The 24,451-nt window shown below is 49.9% G+C and overlaps 6 protein-coding genes across 6 annotated transcripts; 5 read left to right on the top strand and 1 right to left on the bottom strand.

The window, feature by feature from the left end:
- The first annotated feature begins 3,478 nt into the window (after positions 1–3,478).
- Positions 3,479–4,867, top strand: L228DRAFT_83591 (hypothetical protein). Its single transcript, XM_018336898.1, has 2 exons — positions 3,479–4,366; positions 4,424–4,867. The coding sequence occupies exons 1-2, from the start codon at positions 3,836–3,838 to the stop codon at positions 4,697–4,699; spliced, it is 807 nt and encodes a 268-aa protein (XP_018191332.1). The 5' UTR covers positions 3,479–3,835; the 3' UTR covers positions 4,700–4,867.
- Positions 4,868–8,311: 3,444 nt separating this feature from the next.
- Positions 8,312–11,530, top strand: L228DRAFT_266227 (hypothetical protein; the record flags this gene model as incomplete). Its single annotated transcript, XM_018334829.1, has 2 exons — positions 8,312–9,337; positions 9,416–11,530. The coding sequence occupies 2 exons, from the start codon at positions 8,312–8,314 to the stop codon at positions 11,528–11,530; spliced, it is 3,141 nt and encodes a 1,046-aa protein (XP_018191331.1).
- Positions 11,531–12,585: 1,055 nt separating this feature from the next.
- Positions 12,586–15,169, bottom strand: L228DRAFT_266226 (5-methyltetrahydropteroyltriglutamate-homocysteine S-methyltransferase; the record flags this gene model as incomplete). The annotated part of the gene is made up of 5 exons (XM_018334828.1): positions 12,586–12,718; positions 12,780–14,620; positions 14,682–14,801; positions 14,866–15,085; positions 15,159–15,169. 5 exons carry the CDS (start codon positions 15,167–15,169, stop codon positions 12,586–12,588), a joined length of 2,325 nt encoding a protein of 774 aa, XP_018191330.1.
- A 1,057-nt stretch (positions 15,170–16,226) lies between these two features.
- L228DRAFT_244691 (hypothetical protein) lies at positions 16,227–19,671 on the top strand. Its single transcript, XM_018331984.1, has one exon. The coding sequence runs from the start codon at positions 16,653–16,655 to the stop codon at positions 19,602–19,604; it is 2,952 nt and encodes a 983-aa protein (XP_018191329.1). The 5' UTR covers positions 16,227–16,652; the 3' UTR covers positions 19,605–19,671.
- A 1,847-nt stretch (positions 19,672–21,518) lies between these two features.
- On the top strand, positions 21,519–22,322 carry L228DRAFT_244690 (Rho GTPase activation protein). The gene is made up of 2 exons (XM_018331983.1): positions 21,519–22,172; positions 22,232–22,322. The coding sequence occupies exons 1-2, from the start codon at positions 21,532–21,534 to the stop codon at positions 22,302–22,304; spliced, it is 714 nt and encodes a 237-aa protein (XP_018191328.1). The 5' UTR covers positions 21,519–21,531; the 3' UTR covers positions 22,305–22,322.
- Positions 22,200–23,974, top strand: L228DRAFT_244688 (hypothetical protein). The gene is made up of 2 exons (XM_018331982.1): positions 22,200–22,480; positions 22,546–23,974. The coding sequence occupies exons 1-2, from the start codon at positions 22,346–22,348 to the stop codon at positions 23,833–23,835; spliced, it is 1,425 nt and encodes a 474-aa protein (XP_018191327.1). The 5' UTR covers positions 22,200–22,345; the 3' UTR covers positions 23,836–23,974.
- The last annotated feature ends 477 nt before the right edge of the window (positions 23,975–24,451 follow it).

Genomic DNA, 24,451 nt, shown 5'->3' with positions numbered 1-24,451 from the left:
TCACAGAGTCACAACAGCGAGTGGCCCCGCTGCAGGCTAGAGCTGTGCCGCTTTTGTGAGGTGGAGTTGCATGGGGTGTTGCACATCTTGCAGGAGCTCACCCCACTTTCGTCCGTTTAATACGAGGTAGCAGATAGAAAAAAGATGCTGGGATAAATATACACTGACTCTAGGATCTCTCGAGTGCCAACTCGGTGAGAAAACAAGTGTTGATGTGTGCTGCCAACAACCAGTTAACACAATACTAGGTAGATATTTAAAAGGAGTGGGGTTAGTATTAGTTGGAGCTAGTAAGAAAGGTTAATTCATAGGGTCAAGCTTAGGTAGCTATATACCTATCTAAGATAATAAATTCGATTTAGTTACACTTAATTTTCATTACTTTCCTAAAGTAATCTGAACAATTGAGATCGATGGGTTTTTCATACTGTGGTCGCATCATTCGAGTTGAAATCACCTCTTGAATGAGCTTTGCGGTGTACCCATGCAATTTCTCGGGGCTGAGTTCGAGGTATACCTGGCTGTATACCCAGAGGTTTGGTGAGTTGGATTGAGTCTTCCAGGATGTTCAGCTCAGAATCAGGTAGGTTGAAGTACAGTTTCGAAGCTGGTGTGTCGTGGGCTTTCCCTGAGTCCGCAGTACAGTTGACCACAGGCATCGTCGCGATTGTGAAATGATGGTAGGCTTCTCAACGAAAAACATGGATTAAAGATAAGATTAGAGAGAAATGATTATCTAGATCGCAGCAGTTTAGTCCATATTGCAAAGGTACGATTGTCAACACACAGGAGCTGCAACGGAATAAATCGACATGGGAAGTGACTCAATGATACAGAATGAGGGTGGCTGAGTTACCTAGGTTCTGATATCTGCATGCTGAAACCTCAACCCGGGCGGGGATCTGGCGCAAGACTTGGATGTTCCTGTCTTAAGTTGCCGCGGCCGATTTCCGCGGCCGATTTGATCAATTGCGTGCCTGATTGGAGAATCCTAAGCGACGGCTGTACAGAAGTAAGTGGTGGTCAAAGTGCCTAGTGATGGCGCCCAATTGAAAGGGTTTCTCAGGACGGAGTGAAGACAACCTTTTTTCGAGATAGTAGCAGTGTTACTGAGCTGGTAATCATTTTTATTGTCAAAAATTAAATAGAGTTGCATTGATTAAAGCTGTTGTAAGGTTCTGATATTGCTACTAGAATCCTTGCAATTGAACGCCTGATGGCACTACTCCGTAAACGCGGTGACTTGGTGGCGGCTCGTAGCGAGGATGATCGTGTACTCTGATAGTGCCAGGTTGATGTCGGACAGCATATAAAAGCATTTCATAATGCCTGCCATTTATACCTCACAATTCACATTTTTGGGACAAAGGAAATACATATAAGGATTGGAGATGTGTCAATCAGATTGGCGGGTGCTGTCCAAGAGAAAGTTGTATTTGTCGGAGCTGATGGTGCTTTTCATTGACGCACATCACGGCAAAGCAGCATACACGAGGTACTTCGTACCATATTAGATACCTGAATTAAGGCAACTCTCTCGTTATTGCAATCGTCAATTGCTTGACTCCTGTGGTTCTCAGATTTAAGGATGAAACGAGTTAAAAACATTGAAATAAAATAAGCTGCCTGTATTTTGTATGCACTTCTTTCGCGGTTGTCTTAGGGCAAAATTCTCACGGAAGTGGCCTGCTGAGTCGCTTTCGAGTGGTACCATGGTTCTGTCAATCTGCCGGATCCATAGCGACTAATAAGATCATAAGACGCCATACTCAGCCCCATCTGAATCGCTTCAAGGTCAGAACGACTTTCTTTTCTCACATAGAACCATGGTTCTGTTTAATTACACTTCCCGTTCGCTCTTCACGTAGAACCAAAACGACCATACGCTCGGACGAGACACGAGGGATCAATAATTCAGCTCTCGCATGGTTTTGACAATCTTCGTGGTTGTTGCCCACCACTGCATCGACTCTGAGACACGCATGTGTAGAGAGAGAGAAGAAAATACGAGATTCACGAGCATTTCTACTGAAGTTACAGTATGCGGTCATCATGAACGACTCTGGATTGTCTCCTCTTCGTCCGTGCCTGTTTCACTGTTTGAACTGATTCTCCCCCCTCCGTCAGGCTCGTGGTGGGTCATCATTATTGATGGGGTTACTCAAACAGCGCTCGGTCGTTTCGGGTACCTGAAAGTCCCTGCCTAAAACGGACATTTCGCACCACCTCACCTCCTCTCAGGCATCATGGGGGACGCACCTGCAGCCGAGCTTTGGTGAGCCCAGCAAAAAGGAGACGAAGAGAGAAATAAGGAGAGTACGGAGGTATAGTGAAGAGATTCTGGATCGACGGAGATTGTGGGAAATAATTGTTGCCATAATGTAGGACGACGGTTCTTCTCTTTGACTTTGAATCAATCGAGACCGCCTCGCTCTCCTTTTGTCGAAACATCTGCGGGAGATCTTCATCTCGCAAGTTGTAGGCTCATCGTAGTGATCTGATGGGCGCGCGCCACACGGTTGGTTGGTCTAGACGCTGTGCAAAAATGGGCCATTTGTGGTGTGGAGACATTTCTCCTCTGGCTCTTGTGGGCAAATGAAAAGTAATTTGACTTCATCTCCGGGGGTGTGTTCCTAAGACGCCGGGAGATTTGAGGGCACGCTGCATTGACAGATGAGGTATTGGCTACTTTGCTTAGACCAGTTTCAATATAGGACGGGTGGGCGAAACCCAGACATTGGCTAAGTCGTCGGTACTTAATTTAATCTCTGGGCTTGGTCTAGAGTACGTGTACCGTCCAGGTGCAAAGCCGACAAATTGCGAGGCGCTAGGGCTCGACCTAGGGGACTGGCGCATGTCACCTAACTTAATGACTCTCTTTTCTCCTCCCATGCATCTCTCTGCGTGGGTTTCTGCGAGGGGGAGAAAGAGACTTTGATTGGTGATTGGCGTTAATAGCGTGGTATAACAGACAGAAGAAGTGGTAACGACGCCTTTAGCACTGTGGGTGGATATCATGAGGAGAGAAGACGCATGGACCAGTCATGATCCTTCAATCTGCTATTCCACCTGCCAACCCTGGTCCAGCCGCCGCCATCCAGCCAATCACAGTGCTATCGTGCCTGATTCCTGTCTGGATGCCCCTGAGGCTAAACAACGGTGTCGCCATGCGACCTTGGGAGAGGTGAAAATGGCCTGCCAAAGTCAGTGCAGTAGTGCTTGTCAGGTCTGGAAAAGCGAATCTAATCGGGTTTTCATGCCGTCGCTTTGATGCATCTGGCTGGCTCTTTGGGTCGTTTGGCCCCCTTTCCCTAAATCCCCAAGTCATCAAACCAGGCCTCCTCATACCCTGGTTCCGCCAATTCACTGTCATTCACCACAAACCCACCGCCCCCCCCATAGACACTAATTCGCTGACTGGGTTACTGCCAATATGAATTATCCCTCCCGCCCGCCCACACTTTTCCCCGACCTCTTCTTCTGCTTTCTCTGGTCTTTCTCTTTTCTCACCACCAAGGCTTTTCGTTCGTGATTCCTCTTTGCGTCTCTTTTGAGCGCTTCCGATCTTTACCAGGCCTTTGTTAAGTGTCGTCACTCGTTCTCAAGAGATCCCTCAGACTCTCCTTATCCTATCTGTGATAGAGATTGTCCGCAAGCAACCGGCTTCCAAGCAAATATCCATTCCTTCGGTCGCGATCAATCAACTCAGTCCTTACTGTGTGATACCTGTTTCGCTGTTCAATCCGTACTACTTCACGGCTTCTGTCAACCGCTCCTCCGTGAAAGCATCTGAGAATATCGTCATTGTGAAAGATTGTTATCATCGATTTTCGAGATGCAGATTCTTAGCAAGTTGAGCGTCGCTCTCGTTGCGGCCCTGGCAACCGCCTCTCAGGCGCGCCACCTCCACAGCCCTCACCATCTCCAAGCCCGGGCCTTTGGCAATGGAACCAGCGTGGCTGCACCCACTGCTCCGTCTGCACCCTTGGTTACGGCTCCCACTTCAGCCCCGGCCTTGACCACCTCTACCGTCTACTCGACGCAGGAGTTCACCGTCACCAGCTGCGCGCCTACTGTCACCGACTGCCCTGCGCACTCGACCAAGGTCATCACTTCTACCATTGCCATCTCGACCACTGTCTGCCCCGTCACCGAGACGGAGGGTCCTGCGGCCTCGTCCACCGCTGCTGCTGCTTCTCCCGCCTCTAGCGCAGCTTCAAGCATCATCACTTCGAGCCCGGTCCCTACCACCTCTGTGTCCAGCAAGATCACCAACAGCACCTTGACCTACACTCTTGGCACTGGCTCCTCCACCAGCGTGGTGACCACCACGGTCAAGCACACTTCTTATGAGACGGAGACTTTCGTAAGGAGATGCCACTCAGAAATACCATGGTCGAATATAACTAACATTTTGACCCAGACTGTTTATGCCACCTCGGCTGCCCCTGTCTCTTCCAGCACTCCCATCACCACCGTGCAGTCGACCTCGACTTCTACCCGCACCGTTACGGTGACACCCGCCGCAACCAGTGGCTCCGTTGGTGCTGCCGCCAGCTCTGCCTCTGGCTCTGCTGCCTCTGCTGCCTCTGCTGCTTCCGGATCTGCCGGTGCTGGCGGTAGCTGCCCATCTCAGGTCACTGTCACCGTGACTGCACAGTCGACCGTCACTGTGGTAAGTAACTTTCCGGCACTTTAACCAAGTGCTCTCAGCTCACCATATATTTTAGACCGCTGGAGCCAGCACCTCCACCCCTGCCACCATCGAGAGCTCAAGCAGCTCAACGAGCGCTCTGCCAACCGTCTCTTCCAGCGCTCCCTACGGCAATGGAACCTGGACAACTTATGCCAGCACCGGCTTCGTTACCCTGACCCAGGGTATCAAGCCCACCGGCTACAGCCGCCGTTAAGCGATTTTCATGGTTCTCTAAGCGCTGATTCCTGTTGCCATTTGCCTTGGTTGGAAACATTTCGTAGAGGCAAACTTCGCGCTGGACGTGCTGGAATGGTTGTTACCGGGGCTGAGCTCACATCTCATATGTTTCTCTTCTCTTGTTCAAGATTTTTGTCAATTTGACGGGGAATCGTGCTGTTCGGGATACGTGGACAGCATCGATAACTCATCTGTCTATATCTTGAATTCTTTGCATCATATTTTACCTTTACGATTGCTCTCCTATTTTTATTCCATTCTTGATTGCGGGCGGGCTCGCTGGAAAAGAAGGGGACAATATCGCACCAAAGAAAAGAAAAAAAAAAAGATTTCAAAAAAGCGAATTGCGTCGAGGGAACGAGTGGATTGGAACATGAGAATGCAGGTTCCGATGCATTTCGACCAGCCATGCGATATTCGTGTACACTGCCAAATATTTTACTGTTTCAATTGGCGCTTGTCGTTTCTCTCAATGCCCAACAGCTTTCCACACCTCAATCGCAATGCAACCGACAACGTTCCTTTTTTGAAATCATCATTGTGCGTTGATCTTTCGTCCCACACTAATGCCATGCAATCGTGCTGGATTTAGGTCCTTCACTGTTTATCTTATTGCACCACTTCAACAATCCCCTTTGATACGGCGTATCACCTACATGATGGAAATTTCATCTGCGACAGGAGCTACTAGGATCTGGAGTCGGAGCGTTCCAAGTTTGTTTCATTTGTATTACGTGTGTCCATCAGAGCGATAAGCGCTGCCGGACCGTTGAAATATTTGATACCATCCTTTATGCCTGTGTGATCCAAATGCTTGTGCTTCATGGTGACTTACTCTCTCCGCATTTAAACCCCTTTTAACTAGTTACGGATGCGTTTCTTTCTCCAGCCCTTTCCAGCACTATCGTCCAATAGCGTAGGTAAACCCGATAGGAAACCATGGCTCATTCAGTACGGCAAAAATTGCCTTGGTGGGCCAATTCTCGCACTTTGAGTGTTTATTTTGTGGGGTCGTTTTTGACAACAAGTGGTTCCCGAGGGCTTGCTCATGCGTGTATTGTACAACAGTAAGGGAGCTGTTCTTCCCGAAGACCCGATGTTCCTCTCTGGTTGATACAGTCGGTGAGGTTAGTCTTTGAAGCAAGGAATGACACAAAACGCTGGTGCGACGGCCTGCGACAACGGGGCGAGCCGTGACCCGCCTCTCGAAGCGAAAAAGGCGACGAACGGGGAAGACACCAAGAACATTGGCGAAGCACATGATGCAAGGTATGTATATATATTTCTTCGAAACAAGGGAACAACAAGTCAAGATTCTTCAGGGAAAAAAAAAACATATTCCGTAGAAGGAATGGGCTTAGGGATGAGCAATGTTTGCTGGGGGTATCTTTACAACGCCTCATCAACAGAATCATAATATATTTTCCCACAGACGCTCACGCCCATTCCGAGATGGAGGGGGGAAGAGAAAAATCTTCCGATTCATGACAGGGAAGCCGTCAAAAAAGACAAAAGGAAAGGCACAATGCGACAAGATTCGTATAGGGAAACCTGTTCCGTCAACGGAATTAATCACAGCTCTTAATGACTAGGACCGTTACGCACAGGACAATTCCTGGCGGGGCTGGGCCTTGTGGGTTATGCATTCTTGGTAAGAATGATGTAGCAGATCACTTCTAGAGTAGCAATCTCAACACCTCATTGTGGCCAGGACGAAATAGACGCGCAAGAAAAGCAAGTAAGAGAACATGAAAGAAAATTTTAATACGGTAACTGAGAAGCTTGCACTCAAAACGGACCAGAGGGATGAGTGGGCGGTTTGGACCGAGCGATCCGATATAAAGACGCTGCGGCACTTGTGTCCAATGGCAACTGGCAGATCTCCCTCGGAGATATTCCAAAAGTAAATCGGAATTTAAATCGTCTAGGCGATGTGTAACCATATATCAATACTGAACGTGATCCAACATATTGTTGAGTACGGGGACTGGTACCACTGACGTAAGATCATCATGGTCTTCACCTACAGTCTCCCCAGTCTCGTGACAGCAAGAGTCAGGGCCAGGGGGTTGCGCAGAGTTGGGACCGAACAACTCAACCATGGACAGCAAGATATCGTCATTCTTCTCATCGCCGGCCCGGACCTCTCGGGTCTTGTTTTCCGCTCTTGTGTGCGGCGTCGGCGCCTGCGTCTGTTGCCAGTGCCGCTCAGACTAGAGTAAGACATTGAATACAAGTACAGCGCTGAAACGCAAATGATAAGACTCTTAGTTCAACAACGCGAACAAATTGATAGCTCAATGGACGAATGAATGCGCACTGAGACGCCCTCTTAAATCATACATGGCCAATTATTGATTCCGACCCTACAGGGATTGTCTCTCGCACCCTCAGTTGTCGAAGCTGGTTAGCTTGACCCTTAAGCATATCGAGGTATGGCACTTATGCAAAAGATGATCAAATTTTAAGCTCCGTCACGTCACATGAGTCTTGTTTCAGAAGACCGCATCTGCCAGTGAATAGCAGAGCGGGCGACTCGGGCTCTTCAAAAATAGTAGCCCATCTGGATGACTTCAGTCATCAGCACAGTGAGGAGCATGTCGTTATTCCTATCATCCAGACGAGAGCCTTTCACGGTGATGACTCCAAGCTGATATTTGCTGAAGCTTAGTTGACCGAATTTTATGAAATACTCCTTTTTCAGTAATCACAATACGATATCACTGCTTAAGTGGCATATCGATACACTTCTGCTTATAAATTAGCCTGGAAACGGGTCGGTTCCCGGCTGTGGCTCGGGCAGCTCTAACACTTGAAACTGGTCGGCTCCCGTCCCTCGTCTCCAGTCTTCCTCTTTGGTCTCCATCGCTGGAGCTGCGTAGAAGGCCAAAGAAGGAAATTCATCGTTACGCATACATATTCATTCAGGGTCGGCCTACCTAAGTTTATCGTCCCCAAGAACTTCCAGCAATACGCTTTAACATTTACGACGATACTTGGTAAGTGCTGGGCGTATAGAGAGCCAGATATCCAATTTTGCTGATCTGGAGGGGGCAGGTCGCTTAGCTGGACGATAAAGCTAATCCTCAAGATTTAGAGGGGGTTGGGTCGCCGCATGCGACAGGCATCCCACGCACGCGGCCAACGGAGGTCCCGAGACGGTGACGGACTTGGTTTGGAAGCCTCGCGGGCTTAATATCAACTCTGTTTCGACGGAACATTTGGAGACGAGCCTCTTCAATCCTTGGATAACTCCATCCTTGAGTGGACGAACAACAGACGGCACTTAATTGTCTTTGGAACTAGACCTCTTACTCTTCTTGACTTGAACCAAGTCCCTGGTGGGCGAAAGAACCGCCCCCCATTAACTTAACAGCCATGCGCCCGCCGTCGCCGAAGCTCGAGCTCGACTCGCAGGACTCCAACCTCGAGCTTGCTTCTCCCGGATTGTCAGACGTCACCGACCTACTGGTTTCTGACGAAGTTAATGCAGAGGACGACCCTGCAATTAATCCCGCGCTACCTCCGCGCATTGCCGCCCGTTTCTGTCGGCTCACAAACGTACGGCGATCAACATCGAACGCCTCATCTCGTCGCACTTCTATTTCGTCTACACACTCGCACCAGTCCAGTCGCTCTCGTCGCGCTAGAGAGTCGTCACAGAGCACTTGTGTCGCGCAACACCTGCGCCGAGCATCCATTCTCGAGGACCGTAAAGCACGGCTCGCTGATCGGGCTGCCCATGTAGAAAAGGTCCGATTGCGGGCAGCTGTAGCTAAAGCTGCCCTGCGTCCGTCAAACCTAGAAGCCAGAGCGCTGGCCGCACAAAAAGCGCGAGAGCGATACCTTGCACAGGTGACCGCCGCCTGCGCCGAGGAAGTGAGGCGTGCCAAGAAGATTGCAGAGGAAACAAAAGAGAAGAAGGCGGCAGAGGAAAGAAGGCTCAAGATGGAAATGAAGGAGAGGCACGCCGAAGCGGAGCGAAGGAGGCTCGAATATAATCGGCGAAATGGCCGGAGGACAAGAACCGCAAGTGTCCCATCATCCACAGTCGAGGTCAAGCCCATGGCGTCAGAGGCCTCTGGCTTTATAGATGAGGAGACTGCCGCTGCCCGAATACAAGGGATGTGGAGAGATCGGCGCCGAAGACGTGTGATTAATGACTTTCAGTCGCTGGAGCTCAGCATTGAAGCAATTCACGACACAACATTTGAACAGGTTGGCGCTTTACTCTCGCAGGATCGAGTCCTTTCTGCAACCTCCAAGCTCCTCAAGCTATGTGGAGTCCGGGATGAGCAGGGTGGACCACTCGGCGAGAAGTTGGCTGTGAGGACGTTTCTGAGCTCCTTCCTCATCTTAGGCCATCCAACTCATGTGCTTGGCAACGATGGCGAGCAAGAAAAGGTGAGCTTCTGGACCCCGAGAAACTTTTAAAAATTCAGGCTGTCCAGATGGGATATCAATCTCACTAATTTGGTACAGGATCTTATAACTAAATCAAAGGACTTGCTCATCTCTTTTGAGCGACTTCTTTCAATGCTCACGCCGGAAAATCACTATACACCACCGGAACCAGAGCTCGATGCACTCTCCCACGCTTATGCCGCATTTCTCTCAGCATTCAAGGCATGGAAGTCTTGTGATGCCACTGCACTGATAGAGACCATGGTTGCACAATTTGTTGAGCTTGACTCTATTTGGAGCAAGGTCAAGGACGACCATCCCAGCGTGGCGGCGGAATATGAAAAGGGCATCCGTGACAACCAAGCAGTGTTATTTGCTAGGATGAAGCGCCTTGTCGGCCATGAGAAGGCCCGATCTCTTGTCCTGCAAGCAATCAAAGAATCGCGAAAAGTACGTGGTCAGCGGGCAGCACCAGAGGGGGCTGTGGCCACGCCGCGAGGGGTTACTGGATCCTCTGAACAGCGTCAACCCACAGAGGGGGCTCAATCATCGGCTGAGATGCAAAGCCCTTCGCCCCAACCGTCATCTGCCGCAGCAGAAACCTTGCAATCCCGACTAAACCCACCTATAACTGCGTCTGCACATGCCAATTCGCGCCGACGGTCTGTACAGTCGGACCAGTTACAAAAGATTGAATCGCCCATTCCGGAGAACCGGACTTTGCTCCATGAACTTGCCATTAACAAACGCTTTAGATTAGAAATGGAAGTCCCATCAGAAGCTATGCTCCAAATGCGACGTGCCATCTATCAAAGCATGAAGAATGATGCGGCTGCGCAAATGGGGCACCCTTGGACGCTCGCCATTGCAGATAATATTCGACGGCGACTGCTCCGACTCCTGATGCACGGTAGCTCAACTTACAAGCTAGTTTCGGAAGTCCTTGACCCTACTGTGATTGCAAACGAGACCTCGAGGGGTACTTTTTCATTTGACAAGTTTTTTGCTTTCATGTCGACGATGCTGCCCCGGCTCTGTGCGCCATTCCGGGATGAGGAGATCAAGCGCCTTACTCAGGACGACACCGGCGACTGGACCGACCGTTTGGCTCGCATCATGCATGGGCTTGACCTCCTCTGCTTGGATTATTGCAATTTCCTCATGCACGAGAGTGCCCCGGCTCTAATCAAAGATGCTCCTGGTTACGAAGCCAGACGCTTTGCCGAAGATTTGCAAAACGGCGTGCACACACTCGAAAAGACACACCGATGGTGGATGGCATCACGCACACAGCTTATGGAGGAGGCAGAGCGCAGAGATCCACAAGGGATCATGCACCCTGGCAGTCGTCCGACTGCGGAGAAGATTTACATGCACGGTCTTGTCAACCTGGCAATCTCTGTTGGGCCCTTGCCGGTTTCTGATCTGCCAGAAACCCTGCAGTTGGACCATAACCGTCTCGAAGCCTCCCGCCGAGATACGCTGAGGATAGTCGTCGTCGGAGCCATCCTCTTGACTGCGAAGAATCTGCTCAAGCGGGACGTTCGGTCACAATGGAAACAGGAAGCGGTTCGGATATGGGAGACCTTGGCCGGCGGCGAAAGAAGCGAGATGAGAGAGATGAGAGAGCGCGGCGGTCATCATCATAACAGCAACCACATCAGCGCCAACGCTCCAACAGCAGCCCTTGGGCTAGCACCTTATCGCGAAGACGCCGGTACCGCAACCCAGATCCAGTCGATTATTGAATCATCACACGCCATGCCGCCCCAAACGAGAGCCCAATTGGCCAATACCATTGCCAGAGTCCTAGGCCAAGCCAGACGGGCAATCGGACTTCTCCCGCCGTCCTCTTCATCTTCAACTTCATCCTCTTCCTCTGCCTCTGCCGCAACGTCACCAACCGCACCATTCTCCGATCCAGTCATGCGTCTCCTCCTCCAACGCCTGCGCACTCACGTCTTCAGTCGCCTCTCCGCAACCTCGGCAGGCGAGCGCGTCCGCCACGCCACGACCGCCAGCGAAGGACTCGCTGGGTCCGGACTGCCCGAGTTCGTCAGCATGATTGGCAACATTGTCGAACAGCTAAGCAAAGTCGCCGACGTCGACCGCAAAGCACATGGCATGTGGTATGATGCTGTTGCAGCACAAGTTGCTGGCGCACCGCCATCGTCGTCATCATCCTTCACATGACCCACATGATCCACATAGTAGTGTCGACTGTGTCTCATGTGGTCCCGTTGAAGTCGTGTGGTTTGATTTTGTCTTATAGCGGAAACACCTAACGACGGATTGATGATACTGTACTGATACCGATAGAGAAAGTAGATGAAGTGTAGTGGATGTTTCAATTTTTTTCTTTTCCAATCTTCATACTTTGGGAATCACCCAATCCACCGTTTTCGGGCGTTTTTTCTCTCTTTCTTCCCATATCATTCTCGACTCGGCGCAAGTTATTACTCTTTGTTCTGGGGGTTTTCGGGGGGAGTTTGTTTTCTACATTCTTTTCTTGGATTTATCTCATGCCATTCATCGTTTTCACTTTTTTGTACAGACAAATCGACAGACAAGACTTATTTTGGATTTGACACGGTAGGAGGCAATGGACCTCGGCCAGTCGATTTGCAGTGCGGTATATGCAAGTACATAAATAGGAGATTGACTACCTTGTGTATTAACGCGGATAAATACATGAACTAGGGTGCATATTCAACATGCACGGTGACAACGTCACTCCAGACGTGGAGACCATTTGAGAGTGATTTGAAGTTTTTCTAATTTGTTCATAATAGCTAGAAAGTCTTTCTACTCTAGCCTCCATGGATTAAAATGGGCATGACGATCATGAAAAATGACCTTGCACTCCGGGGATGAACCGCAAGTGATATCGTTGAGTTGAAAAAAATGGACAAGAGGAAAATAAGCAACATAAAAGGGGAAATCATCTAACAACAAAAAGACAAACGAGACTTTTCCCTCGGGAATGGCTTAAAAACGCAATAATATTCCCCCAATATCCGCTCAGTAAAACGCCGATGTTGAAATCGAGCCCGCACACCCACACACATAGACAACAACCCCGCTTTTGTGTGAATCTTAACCCAAAATTTAAATACTAGCAGATATCTTTCCCAGTACCTGGCTGATTCCCATGTTGAAAAGCACACTTTTTGTTTCATACAAATCGGCGTTAAGGAATGACATCATATCATGTCACTTCCAGAAATTTGCAGCTGTTGCGAGCTGACTTAGGCAGAGAACTTCTGGCGGTAGAACTTGGCCGCGTTGACCATGTTGGTCAACTGGAGCTTGGTCTCAGCCCACTGGCGAGTCTTGAGACCGCAGTCGGGGTTGATCCAGAGCTGCTCAGGCTTGAGGTACCTAGATTGATCATGTTAGTTACCAGGTTCCTTCTTTCTCAAATGGTTTCAATAAAACTTACTGGATCATCTCCTCGATGCGGGTCTTGATCTCCTCCTCGCTGGGAACACGGGGGGAGTGGATGTCAAAGACACCAGGGCCAATGTGGCGGGGGTAAGACTCGTCGACGAAGACCTTGAGGAGCTTGGCATCACTCTTGCTGTTCTCAATCGAGAGGACGTCGGCGTCGAGAGCAGCAATGGCGTGGAAGAAGTCCTGGAACTCAGAGTAGCAGAAGTGAGAGTGGATCTGAGTCGAGTCCTCGACACCAGCAGTCGAGAGACGGAAAGACTGCACAGCCCACTGGAGGTACTTCTCACGCTCAGTACCAGCACGGAGCGGGAGACCCTCACGGAGAGCAGGCTCGTCGACCTGGATGACGTAGATGCCAGCGGCCTCAAGGTCAACGACCTCGTCGCGGAGGGCAAGAGCGAGCTGCTGAGCCTGGACAGACTGGTGGACATCGTCACGGGGGAAAGACCACCGCAAGCAAGTGATGGGACCAGTAAGCATACCCTTCATGGGCTTCTTGGCAACGGAAGCAGCAAACTTGGACTCCTTGACGGTCATGGGAGCAGGACGGGAAATGTCACCGACAATGATCGGGGGACGCACGCAACGGGATCCGTAGCTCTGAACCCAGGCGTGGGTGGTGAAAACGTAACCAGTAAGGCGCTCACCGAAGTATTGCACCATGTCGTTACGCTCGGGCTCACCGTGCACAAGGACATCAAGGTCAAGCTCCTCCTGGATGCGGACAACCTCCTCAATCTCCTTCTCAATGAAGCGCTCGTACTGCTCAGCGGTGATCTCACCCTTGGCGAATTTGTTACGCTGGATACGGATCTCCTTGGTCTGAGGGAAGGAACCGATGGTGGTGGTGGGGAAGAGGGGCAAGCTGAGGTGCTTCTTCTGCTCAGCATAACGGACGTCAAAGCCGGACTTGCGGTCGTGCATGCCCTCAGTGACCTTGGCCTGACGCTCCTTGACAGCAGGGTCGTTGGTGCGCTTGGAGCTGGCACGAGACTCCATGGACTTGGCGTTGGCCTCGAGCTGCTCGCGGACAGCGGCGGGGCCCTCAGTGACAGCCTTGGCAATCACAGCCAACTCACCAGCCTTCTGGATGGCGAAGGAGAACCAGTCCTTGACCTCAGCGTCGAGCTTCTTCTCGCTGTCCAAGGTGTGGGGGACGTGGAGAAGCGAGCTGGAGCTGGAAACAATGACGCGCTCCTTGCCGAGCTTGTGGATGGCAGCCTCAACGGTGGCAATGGCTCTCTGGAAGTTGGTCTTCCAGATGTTACGGCCGTCAACGACACCAACAGACAGGGTCTGCTTAGCGCCGAGCTTAGCAATGACGGGCTCAAGCTGTTCAGGGTGGCGGACAAGGTCCACGTGCAGAGCGTAGAGGCTCTGCAGAGCAGGGAGGACGTCAAAGTTGTGAACAATGTCACCGAAATAGGTGGCAAGGACAACCTCGGGGATCTTGCCGCTCAGGCTAGAGATCTTCTCGTAGGCAGGCTTGAAGGCGGCCTTGATCTTGGGAGCAAGGTCAAGAACGAGAATGGGCTCATCAATCTGGACAGTCTCGGCGCCAGCCTCCTTGAGCTTGACCAAGAGCTCCTCGTAGACGGGCAGCAGCTTGTCGAGAAGGGAAATGGGGTCAACAGACTGGCCACGGTCGGCCTTACCAAGGGCAAGGAACGAGACGGGACCGAGGATGACAGGGCGGGTAACAACACCGGCCTCCTTGGCCTCGAGGAAGTCGTTCACAGGCTTGGGGCTGGGCTGGAGCTTGAAGGTCTGGCCATCCTGGAAGGTAGGCTTGACGTAGTGGTAGTTCGAGTCGAACCACTTAACCATTTCCTGTGCAAAGTGTCAATTTTTTTCGTCTTTCCCCGCCAATTTGGAGATGAGGGTGAAATACCAGAGCAGGAACGTCAACGGCAGACTGGTTCTCAGTAGCGGGCTTCTGGTGGCCACGGCCCATGGCGAAGAACTCGTCAATGGGAGCAAGCTTGTGCTTGGAGTATCTCTCAGGGACAGCCTAGATGTGATTGTCAGTGACTAATCCAGATTTCGGAAAAAGGGACACTTGAGAGAAAACGCACAGTGAAGAGCTGGATGTGGTCAAGGACGTGGTCGTAGAAAGAGAAGTCATTGCTGGGGATGATGTCGACACCGGCAGCCTTCTGGATCTTCCAGTGAGCGAGACGAAGTCTCTTTCCCTCAGCGAGCAGGTCCTGCTGGGAGATCTTTCCACCCCAGTAAGCTTCGGTGGCCTTCTTGAGGTCACGGTTCTCACCCATACGGGGGAAACCGAGAACTGCGCTGCGAGGACATTAGCTTGAGCTCATTCATACCATATATTGTTCAGGAAGAATTAAAGAATTCATTTACGTACGATTGAACCATTGTGAAAGGTGGTGGGGTATTCAAATGAAACAATTTAACAAAAACTAAAGACCTGAAAGTTGCTCTGTAACCTCCAGGAAACAAAAAACCTCGCGGCCTTGGAAATGCGAGGGAAGAAAGGAATTTGAGGATGGTGAATGAATGGGAGAAGGATGGAGAGAGAAGAGAGATGAAAGGGAAGAGAAGGTTTTGAAGAGGAAGAAAAAGATTTCGGCCGGCGTAGAAGGAACAGCGTGTTTTGGGTGGGGATGGAGGGGTCTGAGGGGTGACATGGAACTACTGTGTACAAGGGCGTAACCGGAGTAAGCCAATAGTGCCGCCGTACACCGGCCCACCAATCAGGCCCCGTGCTGCACGTTTATCCACCTATCGTGGAAGCAATCTCTAAGTTACTCGCCCCTCTACGGAGTAGCACACCGCTGACGGCCAGAAAACGACGGTCGAAAGAATGGGATGAGTGTCAAGTAACTCCCCGAACGGTCCCTGAACAAGATTATCCCTCTTTCTCGTTCCTCGTTGCCCCGCCACTTTGTTCGCGGCGTAGTCTACCTCCGTATTTCCTTTACGAATGCTATTTGCAACATGATAAATTCGTCCGGGACTAGCCGATTTACTCGTCTCTCACTCTAGCTCTTTTCACCGTATTTTGTACCTACCTGGCTCCTAACACCGAGATTGATATGATCATGTCAATGTTTTCTACTCGTTTCTCTACGCTTTTTAAGTGCGGTGATCACAGGGGCCTATGGTACCTTATGTACAAATAGAGCTATAAGCAGCCATCAACACTCATGAAAGGTGGTCAATTTTACTGGCCGAGCACGCAAGCGCGGCTAAAGAAAGAAAAGTGGGCCCTACAAATTAAATCTCAGTAATTGGCTGACGAGCGATTCCCGGAGAGAAGGTCACGTGCACTCACCTCCGAATCGGAGAGCTCGGCATTTTGTTTGTCGACTGTATAACCAATGGTCGCAGATTGGCGATTAGATCAAGCTGCGATTCGCTCCTTCCCGTTGCAGCTTTCGTGTGTTTTACTCTTTCCCTTTTAGGAGAACATATTGGTCGTTCCTCCCCCAGATTCTATCGTCAGCCACAACATCATCATCGATACAGGTCGTGTTGCTACTGAAAATGGACGACTCAAGAGATCAACAGAGGAGAGGCGCGTCGGATACACCGGATCATGTCTACTCTGGGTTCTTCGTCCTCAACTCAACTGCTTTCCAACTTGATTCCGCCACAATCATCTTTCTACCGTTTGCCACACTTCCACAACTTTCTTACCCGTATCCCACCAAGATCCCTTGGAATATTCCCCTGAGGTTGATCAAATTCCTTGTCACAAAGTTAGGCAAATCACTGGAGAGTTGACGTCACTTTTTACTGGCTCTACCTAGGTAGTCTCTTCGAAAGAAACACCTCATCCATTTGGGACGCGTAGATTGACCCTGCGCTTCATATGCGGGGCTCGATCGAGTCGCAAATGTCGTCGAATCTCTGCTGCCCTGCGCAGTACGGCGCCACATCGAACGCGCCTCTTTTCAAGTCCACAAATTCCCCGCATGTGCGCTATATGGACGAATATGTCTACGCTTCTAGTAGAAATCATGGAGGCGAATCAAAAAAGCAGTCGTCCCGATCGGCTGCTCAACTTTCTCAGTTCAGAGGATTTCGCGCCCACTCTATGCGTGGTCAGGCCGGAAAGGCGTACACGGACAGGCTTCGACAGCTACCGCGAAAGAACCTAGGATTTACAGGAATGTTACGTCGTATCAAATACAAGCTCAGCGGCGATTCCAAAAAAATCTCCGGTCTCGTTAGGAAAACATCTCAGGCATTTCGTGAAAAATGTCAAGATTTAGACTTGCGAAAATACAGCACGGCATCAAGAGCACCAGCCAGCATGTCGCATGAAGGATCTCTTTACATGCGCCAAGGTGAAGAAAAGTTCCCCTTCGACGCCGATGCAAAATACGTTGGGATGCAGCAGTCTGACGAATACATTGTTCCATCTCGATCGTACAACCCAGAATTGCCTGACATATTGTATGAAGCTGCACCAGTTAAGGTACCTCGCCATCGGAAGAGTACTATTCAATGGAGAAGGCAAGATGCCCGGCCCACAAAAAGATCCAGCCAGTCTAGTTCCTTTCATGGGAAGTTGCCTCATACCCCTGATCGCCAGCGCTTTTCGGAAGAGCAACCGGCAATTCGAACGATCATCGTCAATGGTCGAGTAGCTGATATGTCATTGGGTTATGTGCGATATCATGATGAATTGACGGAAAGCGAACTCAACCAAATTCGCCCCTTTATTGAGAAGAAGCATGATTCTAACCCAGTCATCTCGAGTATGGAAGACGAACACAATCCGTGGAGACAACGAGGTGCTTCAGATAGCACGTCTCATTCCAGGGCTATGCCTGCGCCGCCCGTTTTACGCCCGCACCATTTACCGAGCTTGTCAATGACCGCCGATCAGAAAGCATGGCGCCTGTCGGAGGGTTCTCGTACGACATCGGACAACACAAAGCGTGATAGTCGTACTTCAAGTGGTCACTACCATACTCATTCGAGAACGAAATCTGAAGGACAGTGCCAGAGAACAATTCGTGAAGTACAACCACCTGCAGTCTCAAGTCGTCTTTCGAGTAACCACACTTTCAATGACAACAGCGCTAGATCTATTAATCTCATCAGACCTGAAACTGACGTTATGCACCATGCCAAACGCTCGACCAACGGGGAAACAAGTCATATCAGCCAATCAATTGAATCTAAAAATGAGGATGCAGAGTCTGCCAGCCAGCAGTCGCTTCACCTGTATAACATGCGCATTTCCCAAAGACTTGCATCCCAGACATCCCTTGTCTCCATGCTTGGTTCACAGGAGATGCGAAACTGTGGTCCTGCAGGGCCAAATCGGAGCAACCGTGGCAACAAAATGTCTAATGGCGCGCACCATTACTCTATGTTGCGGGACTCAGACCCCGAAGGGAAATCTACCTCCAGCTCTAGGAAAGTTTCCACAACAGCGCCTTCATCGTTCGCTATCTGGGACGACCAATCCAACCCGGCAACAACAAGCTTGGCCACTGGATATTTGAAGGAGGACGTAACCCGGAAAGAAAATGCTTTCACCGAGGGTTTAGATGTCAACAACAAAGAACGAGCAACAGCTGGGAAGCCGACAGCTCGGAGAAGAGGCAAGGATCGTAGCACCGACTCGACTATTTCGGATGCCGCGCTGCAATTATTGGACAATTTGGACACAAAGCGTCGGCAGCCAAATCAAAGGTCATCTAAACGGTCCGATGGCGGTCTTGTAACAAAAGGAGATGTTTTTTCCCTTGATGGGGGTCATGATGAAGCTTCTCTTTTATGGGAACGAGCCTTGTTGGCCCACGCTTCTCGGCAAGATTCTCAACCAGGTAAACCCAAGCGACTGGGAGCCTCAACTGATTTCGGAAACAGTTCGAAGACAGCCACATTGGAAACGAGCAATCAGGTGAAGCACTATCCTTACCATAGATATAATGAACAAGCAGGCAACAGTCAGATATCCGACAGGAATGTTTCTAAAGCACGTCAATATTCGGAATCCAAGGGCGAACAACTTCAGCCACCACGATACCCGAGCGAGCAATCTTCCAGGCCTGATGCAGCTAATTCCCATAGTGCTTGGAGTAGATTCCCTTCTCATACCAAGCCCGAGCGTTCTGCCACTGCAGGCGCAACTGATCGTGTCATGGGTCGCGACTTTGCAGCCCGGCCTTCGTGTGATATCTCTGGACTAAGCCCCGAAAATAGCGAACATTGCACCCAAAATCAAGCACACAAAAAGACTCGCAGTATGACATTTGGAAAGAACATCCTCAAAAACTGGGGCAAGCTATATAAGACTCGCAGTACTGACCTGAGACGATCTGAAGCAGGGCATCGGTCCTCGATTGCCGTTGGCGGACTTTTGGAGTACCCAGAACTCGAGCTCCTACCACCATCTTTGCCTACCACCGTCGAAAATGTATCTTCCCGAATCCAAGCTCCCTCCAACGCCATACATGAGGAGTCTTCTTCTTTCGATGGTCATGCGTCCTCAACCGATGGATCGCTCGCGAGACCAGAAAAGGTTGCTCAGGCAAGGCTCAGCGCCGAAGCGTGGGCTGACATGTATCAGCGCCATCTCCCTCGATTTCCCAGAGGATCTTCACAGAGCTCCTCTACAAGTGTCAGTTCTGAAGCAAGCTATAAACAAAAGCTAACTCAAGAGGAATTGAATTTCTTAAGTTATCCTCCCACTCGCTCTATTGCGACAGAGCAAGGATCACCGAAAACACCATGGCAATTCCAGCAGGAACGACTCGATGCCTTGCGAAACCTTGAGCGGCAAAGAGCATTGAAGTATGTGGAGGAGACTTTAAACGGCCGACGCTAACTTTGTCTGCATGGACCATGAGGCCGGATTGGGCTCGTTCATAACTCCTTTATCTCCAATGGTGCCGTTTTTACCCAGTTAAGAGTACCTGTGCAGTCAATCAAGTACTCCATTTTTCTCTTCTGTCTATTTTATTTTATCCTGTCGTCGTGGATAGTCCTGTCTAGCAGAAAAAGATGCTTGGAGGATGATAGCTTTCTAAGCACATACGCTTAGAAATTTGTTTTCATAACCGGTTTACCAGAAGAACTTCGACTCTTTCCTGAGTTCTTCAATGAGTTTGAAACTTTTGTTTTCTCTTACTTTTTTTGTTTTATTGGCACTGGTTTAGTATTATAATGGGGTCGATAACTTATGACTCTTTATTCCCCAACCTCAGGTCTAGAACTTGTTGGTAACTGGGAATGCTTCTATTCTACAACACGGTCATCAACAGCAGGAATTCACAACTTCATCACTCTTTTAGGTATACCTTAGACTAGAATAGAATCCACAGTGAAGTATTTCACCGTTCATATATGGTCTCATGCATGAATTATGGTTTGGTGTTCTGAAAGTGATCATTGCATACATCCTACTGGAAAGGAGACATCTGTACACTTTACTGTAGACATGAGGAAGATCCGCTGAGCATTTGAAGTATTGCGTTAAGTTTTTATCCAGGGAATCCATTGTATCATAGTGAATGTGATGATGACCGCCAGGCCGCCAAGCTGTAAGCTGCGCCTCTGCGTTCGGGCGCAACCGAGAACGTTTGATTTCGGTAGATTGTTTTGCTTGTTTACTCTCCAGGTTATTCACAGCTCAGTGGGTGCGAGCTGCATCAGCAGCGTCTGCATAATTAGCCCGATTGCAAGACATTATTCGCTGCACTGCTCAAAGTTGAGCTGTATCTTACTCAGGTTCAAAGACGCCTGGCTTGTGTGGCTCACAAGACTCTTTGACCATGCTTTCGCTGGTCGCCCAACGACTCCGGAGCTCCTCTCTCAGTTCTGTCGCCCCTCGTCCAGGGTCCTGCGAATTTGATCCAGAACTTTTCAATCTCGCCACAGAAATTCTCTACCGTTCACCTTCCTCGTCTCCGAGCGGGCTTCCAATCTTCGTTCTTAATGCCGCTGCGTTTCCGGATGCTAACGAGATCGACTTCAATGCTCTCCTACCCTACGTGCTCGCCAGACTTCCCGACGAGGAGGAGTTGCTGGAAGGACGAGGATACGAACTTGTATTCTTTGCAGGTGGAGGAGGCGATGGGCCGACGGCTGTGAGGAAAGCTCGGCCGGGCTGGGGCTGGTTCGTGCAAGCGTATAATGTCCTGACACGGGCTACGAGAAAACGATTACAGAGACTCTATATTGTACATGAACGAAGTTGGGTTAGAGTACTTGTAGAACTCTTCTCTACAATTGTCAGTCCAAAATTTAGGAGGAAAATTGTTCACGGTAAGTGGCAACGTTTGTCTGAGAGTTGTCTGCGGCATTTTCAATAATATCTCACTGTGTTCGGCTCACTGACAATTTCCCAAATAGTCTCAACTTTGAGCGGATTGAGTGTTTGCCTACCCCTGGAGGACCTTCTCATTCCACCATCAGCGTACTTGCACGACCGTAGACTCTCACCGCAAATTCAATCTCCGAACATCAGAGGAAGACGAGCGTTTAACACTCGGGCGCCGCTGCCGAGTTCCAGCAATGGACGACTACGGTTACCAAGGGTCCTGCGGGAGGCATCAAGCTTCGTATTGATGATTCCGAACGTTCAGGCTGAAGGCATTTTTAGAATATCAGCACATTCCAAGTTATTGGACATACTGCGAGAGGCCTATAGCAGGGGTCAAAAGTGGATCATATGGAAGGAAGGAGGAACGTACTTACCTCCCCAAAGGTTGGCATGGGCATCTGCATACCATACCATTGAGGAGTTTGAGCGCATGGACGGATATGGTGTGCATCTTGCCGCCGGATTGATCAAGCTCTGGTACAGAGAGCTCCGAGAGCCTCTCTTTCCCAGCTCCTCATATCTGGAACTGAAGAGAATTTTCGGTAATGATGAAGAGTCGATAGACCAGGTCCATTTGATTGAATTACTATCGAGTAATTCACAATGGTCAATATTGCCGGAGAAGTCTCGTCAGATTTTGATCCGACACTTGATCCCATTGCTCTCAAGGACAGCGGCTTTTCAGGATCACAATCAGATGAGCCCGCGCAATCTTGCCATTTGTTTCAGTGCAACATTGCTACGTGGGACTGATCCAATCGAAGATGCGCGGATGAACCGTGTGATTCAGCGTTTAGTCGAGGCTGCTGTTTTGCAATGGGACAATGGGCTCAGAGAGGCTTGCGGAGTGCGCGCTAACGAATTCACCGAGGCGTTGCAGACACCTTCCGACGATTACGACTACGAAGACCCAGCTGAAGAAGACGAAGATGACCTTAAACCAGTGGAAGACAGGGACTTTCCAAAAGATGAACAATTAGAGGGTATCCTTCTTCGCGATAATGATGTTGCCGAGGAAGAAGAAGGCCCACGGCCACCTTTGCCTCCTCGTCCAAATCAAGTTTCTCTCCAGTTAAGCTCCGCGGAAAGGCCTGCGATTCGTGTTCCTGGTCCTAACAACCCTGTGACAGAAATCAAACGGAAGCCCGCACCTCATCAATCCGTTCCTCCACAGCAATCAACCGTGACCGATCCACGCAGTAGCCTCGGGCCTGAGTGGCTGGCAAGGATGGCTGAGAGCACGAATGCGATTCGAAACTCTCGTCATCGGATCAATGGGTCCATGGACTCTTCGGACTTTGAGGGCAGCATTAGCAGGACAATGGCTGCCACGGCGACGGAGGCGGGCAGGGACGCGGAAACAATCCCAACCGGCAAAGGTGCACAGATTTCTCTGACGAGAACAGAATCCATGCCGAGAAGAAAAGCTCTAACAGCCGAGCAGGCCAATAATGCCACCCGAGACGGTTTAGTGATTGGAGCAAGAACTCGCTCGCAGAGTGCTGCCTCACTTTCGGGACAACCCAGCGGAGCAGATACCATAAAGAGAAAACCGGTACAATTATCGGTCACGACGCACACATCCTTGCCCTCGGGTGATAATGATGAAGGTAAAGGCCAGGGTCAGCACTCACCCTCGTCATTTGCCACAGTATCTCCGTCTCTGGTCTCCAATCGGACCATCGGCATATCCCCGGTGGCACGGGAAATCACGCAGAGAGCTCATCCCGGCAGCAAACAGAATGCTTTGGGAAATGACGACGGCGAGAGCATGGAAAAGCAAAGGGCTTTGGCAGCTTTACCCACTGGGAAAGCTTCTCCCCATGGGCATCAATCTCATTCTCCAGCCTCGCATACTCATGAATCTGCCGGCCCACGGGCCGCTCCCTTCCATCCCCAACACTTACCCCAGCCTCAATTATTCTCTCCCTCTCCCCAGATACCCCGGCATACTTTTCCTGTTTCCTCAGAATGCAATTCTACAATCCATTCTTCTAGCCGTGGCTCCAATGTAGAGCCTGGAAACCCCCCAACAGTACCAGCCCCACGGGGCACCACCGCACCAATCGTACCTTTTGTTTCCTCTGCTTCTGTAATCACTCCAATCACTATCACAAACAATAACAGCAAAGCCCCTGTAATCCCAACAGCCTTGGCTAAACCCATCTACCCTCCCCCTCCTCTCCCTTCACCTCTTCTCCGGTCATCGTTTTCCACGGGAACTGTTCCTACCACTGCTACATCACCATCTTCTGGCCTAACCCCCGGACCTACGGGAAGCCCGGGCACCACGGGCACCACGGGCACTACGGGTATCCAACATACCCACGCTCACGCCCACGCACCCACACATGTTTATCCGCGGACTTGGACTCCTTCTCCGGCCCTGACGCAACGCGTCGCCATTCCCCTTGCTGCTGCCGCAGCCGCTGCTTCTGCTACTCCGTCCCCAGTATCCCCAGCGACGGCACTATCTCCGTCTTTGTCTCTGGAGGAGGGGAAAGAGATGGACCCCTCCACGGATAATCGATTCGATACTGCCCGCAGGAAATCCGCTCCCATGGCATACAGACCGCCCTCGGAACTGCTATCACCACCGCCACCGCTGCCGGGTAAACTCCGCTTGGGTAAAGGGTCCGTGGACAATCTGCGGAGATTGTACGAAGAGCGAGCCGGCGCGGCGAGTAGTCTTGTTGCCGTGGGCGTGTCGAAACAGAAGAGTTTTGGGGCTTAATTATGTCTACTTGTATTAGGATCTGTCCTTGTGGCATCTTTTTCTTTTTCCTCCCCTTCTTCTCCTGTCGTTGTCCAAGGCGACTTTGTCCTACTTGTTCCACAGACTCCAATTTTCATTCGTTGGTCATAGACTCGATACCTTTTTTTTTTTTTTCTATTATTTAGTTTTTAATTATTATTATTATCTTCAATTCAATTTTCGTTTTCGTTTTCATTTTTATTTATTCTTATTTTTATTATTATCGTTTTCATTTTCATTTTCTTTTTCATTTACATTTTTATGTTTCTTTTTTGTTTTTTAAATTTCTATATTACTTCATCTTTTCATTCTTAATCCTTTTCTCCTTTCTCATATCTTCTTAGTCCCCCTTCTTTTCCCCCTTCTCCTTCCATTTTTTCTTAAATTTCTCTCATGAACATAACATATTTAACACTCTTCCTCTCTTTCATTCCAATCCATTGCATTTCATTTCATTTGAAATCCCTTCAATTTCATTTATCCATTTATCCCTTTATCCCTTTTTTTCTCTCTTAGATTTACAGAGTAAGGCTCCATTTGTTCATCTTCCTCTCTTCCTTTCTCTTTTTATCTACATAGTAGACTTACATACTCG

Source organism: Xylona heveae (assembly GCF_001619985.1).
Source record: "Xylona heveae TC161 unplaced genomic scaffold L228scaffold_2, whole genome shotgun sequence".
Taxonomy (NCBI): Eukaryota; Fungi; Ascomycota; class Xylonomycetes; order Xylonales; family Xylonaceae; genus Xylona; species Xylona heveae.
This window is presented reverse-complemented; position numbering and strand designations above follow the sequence as displayed.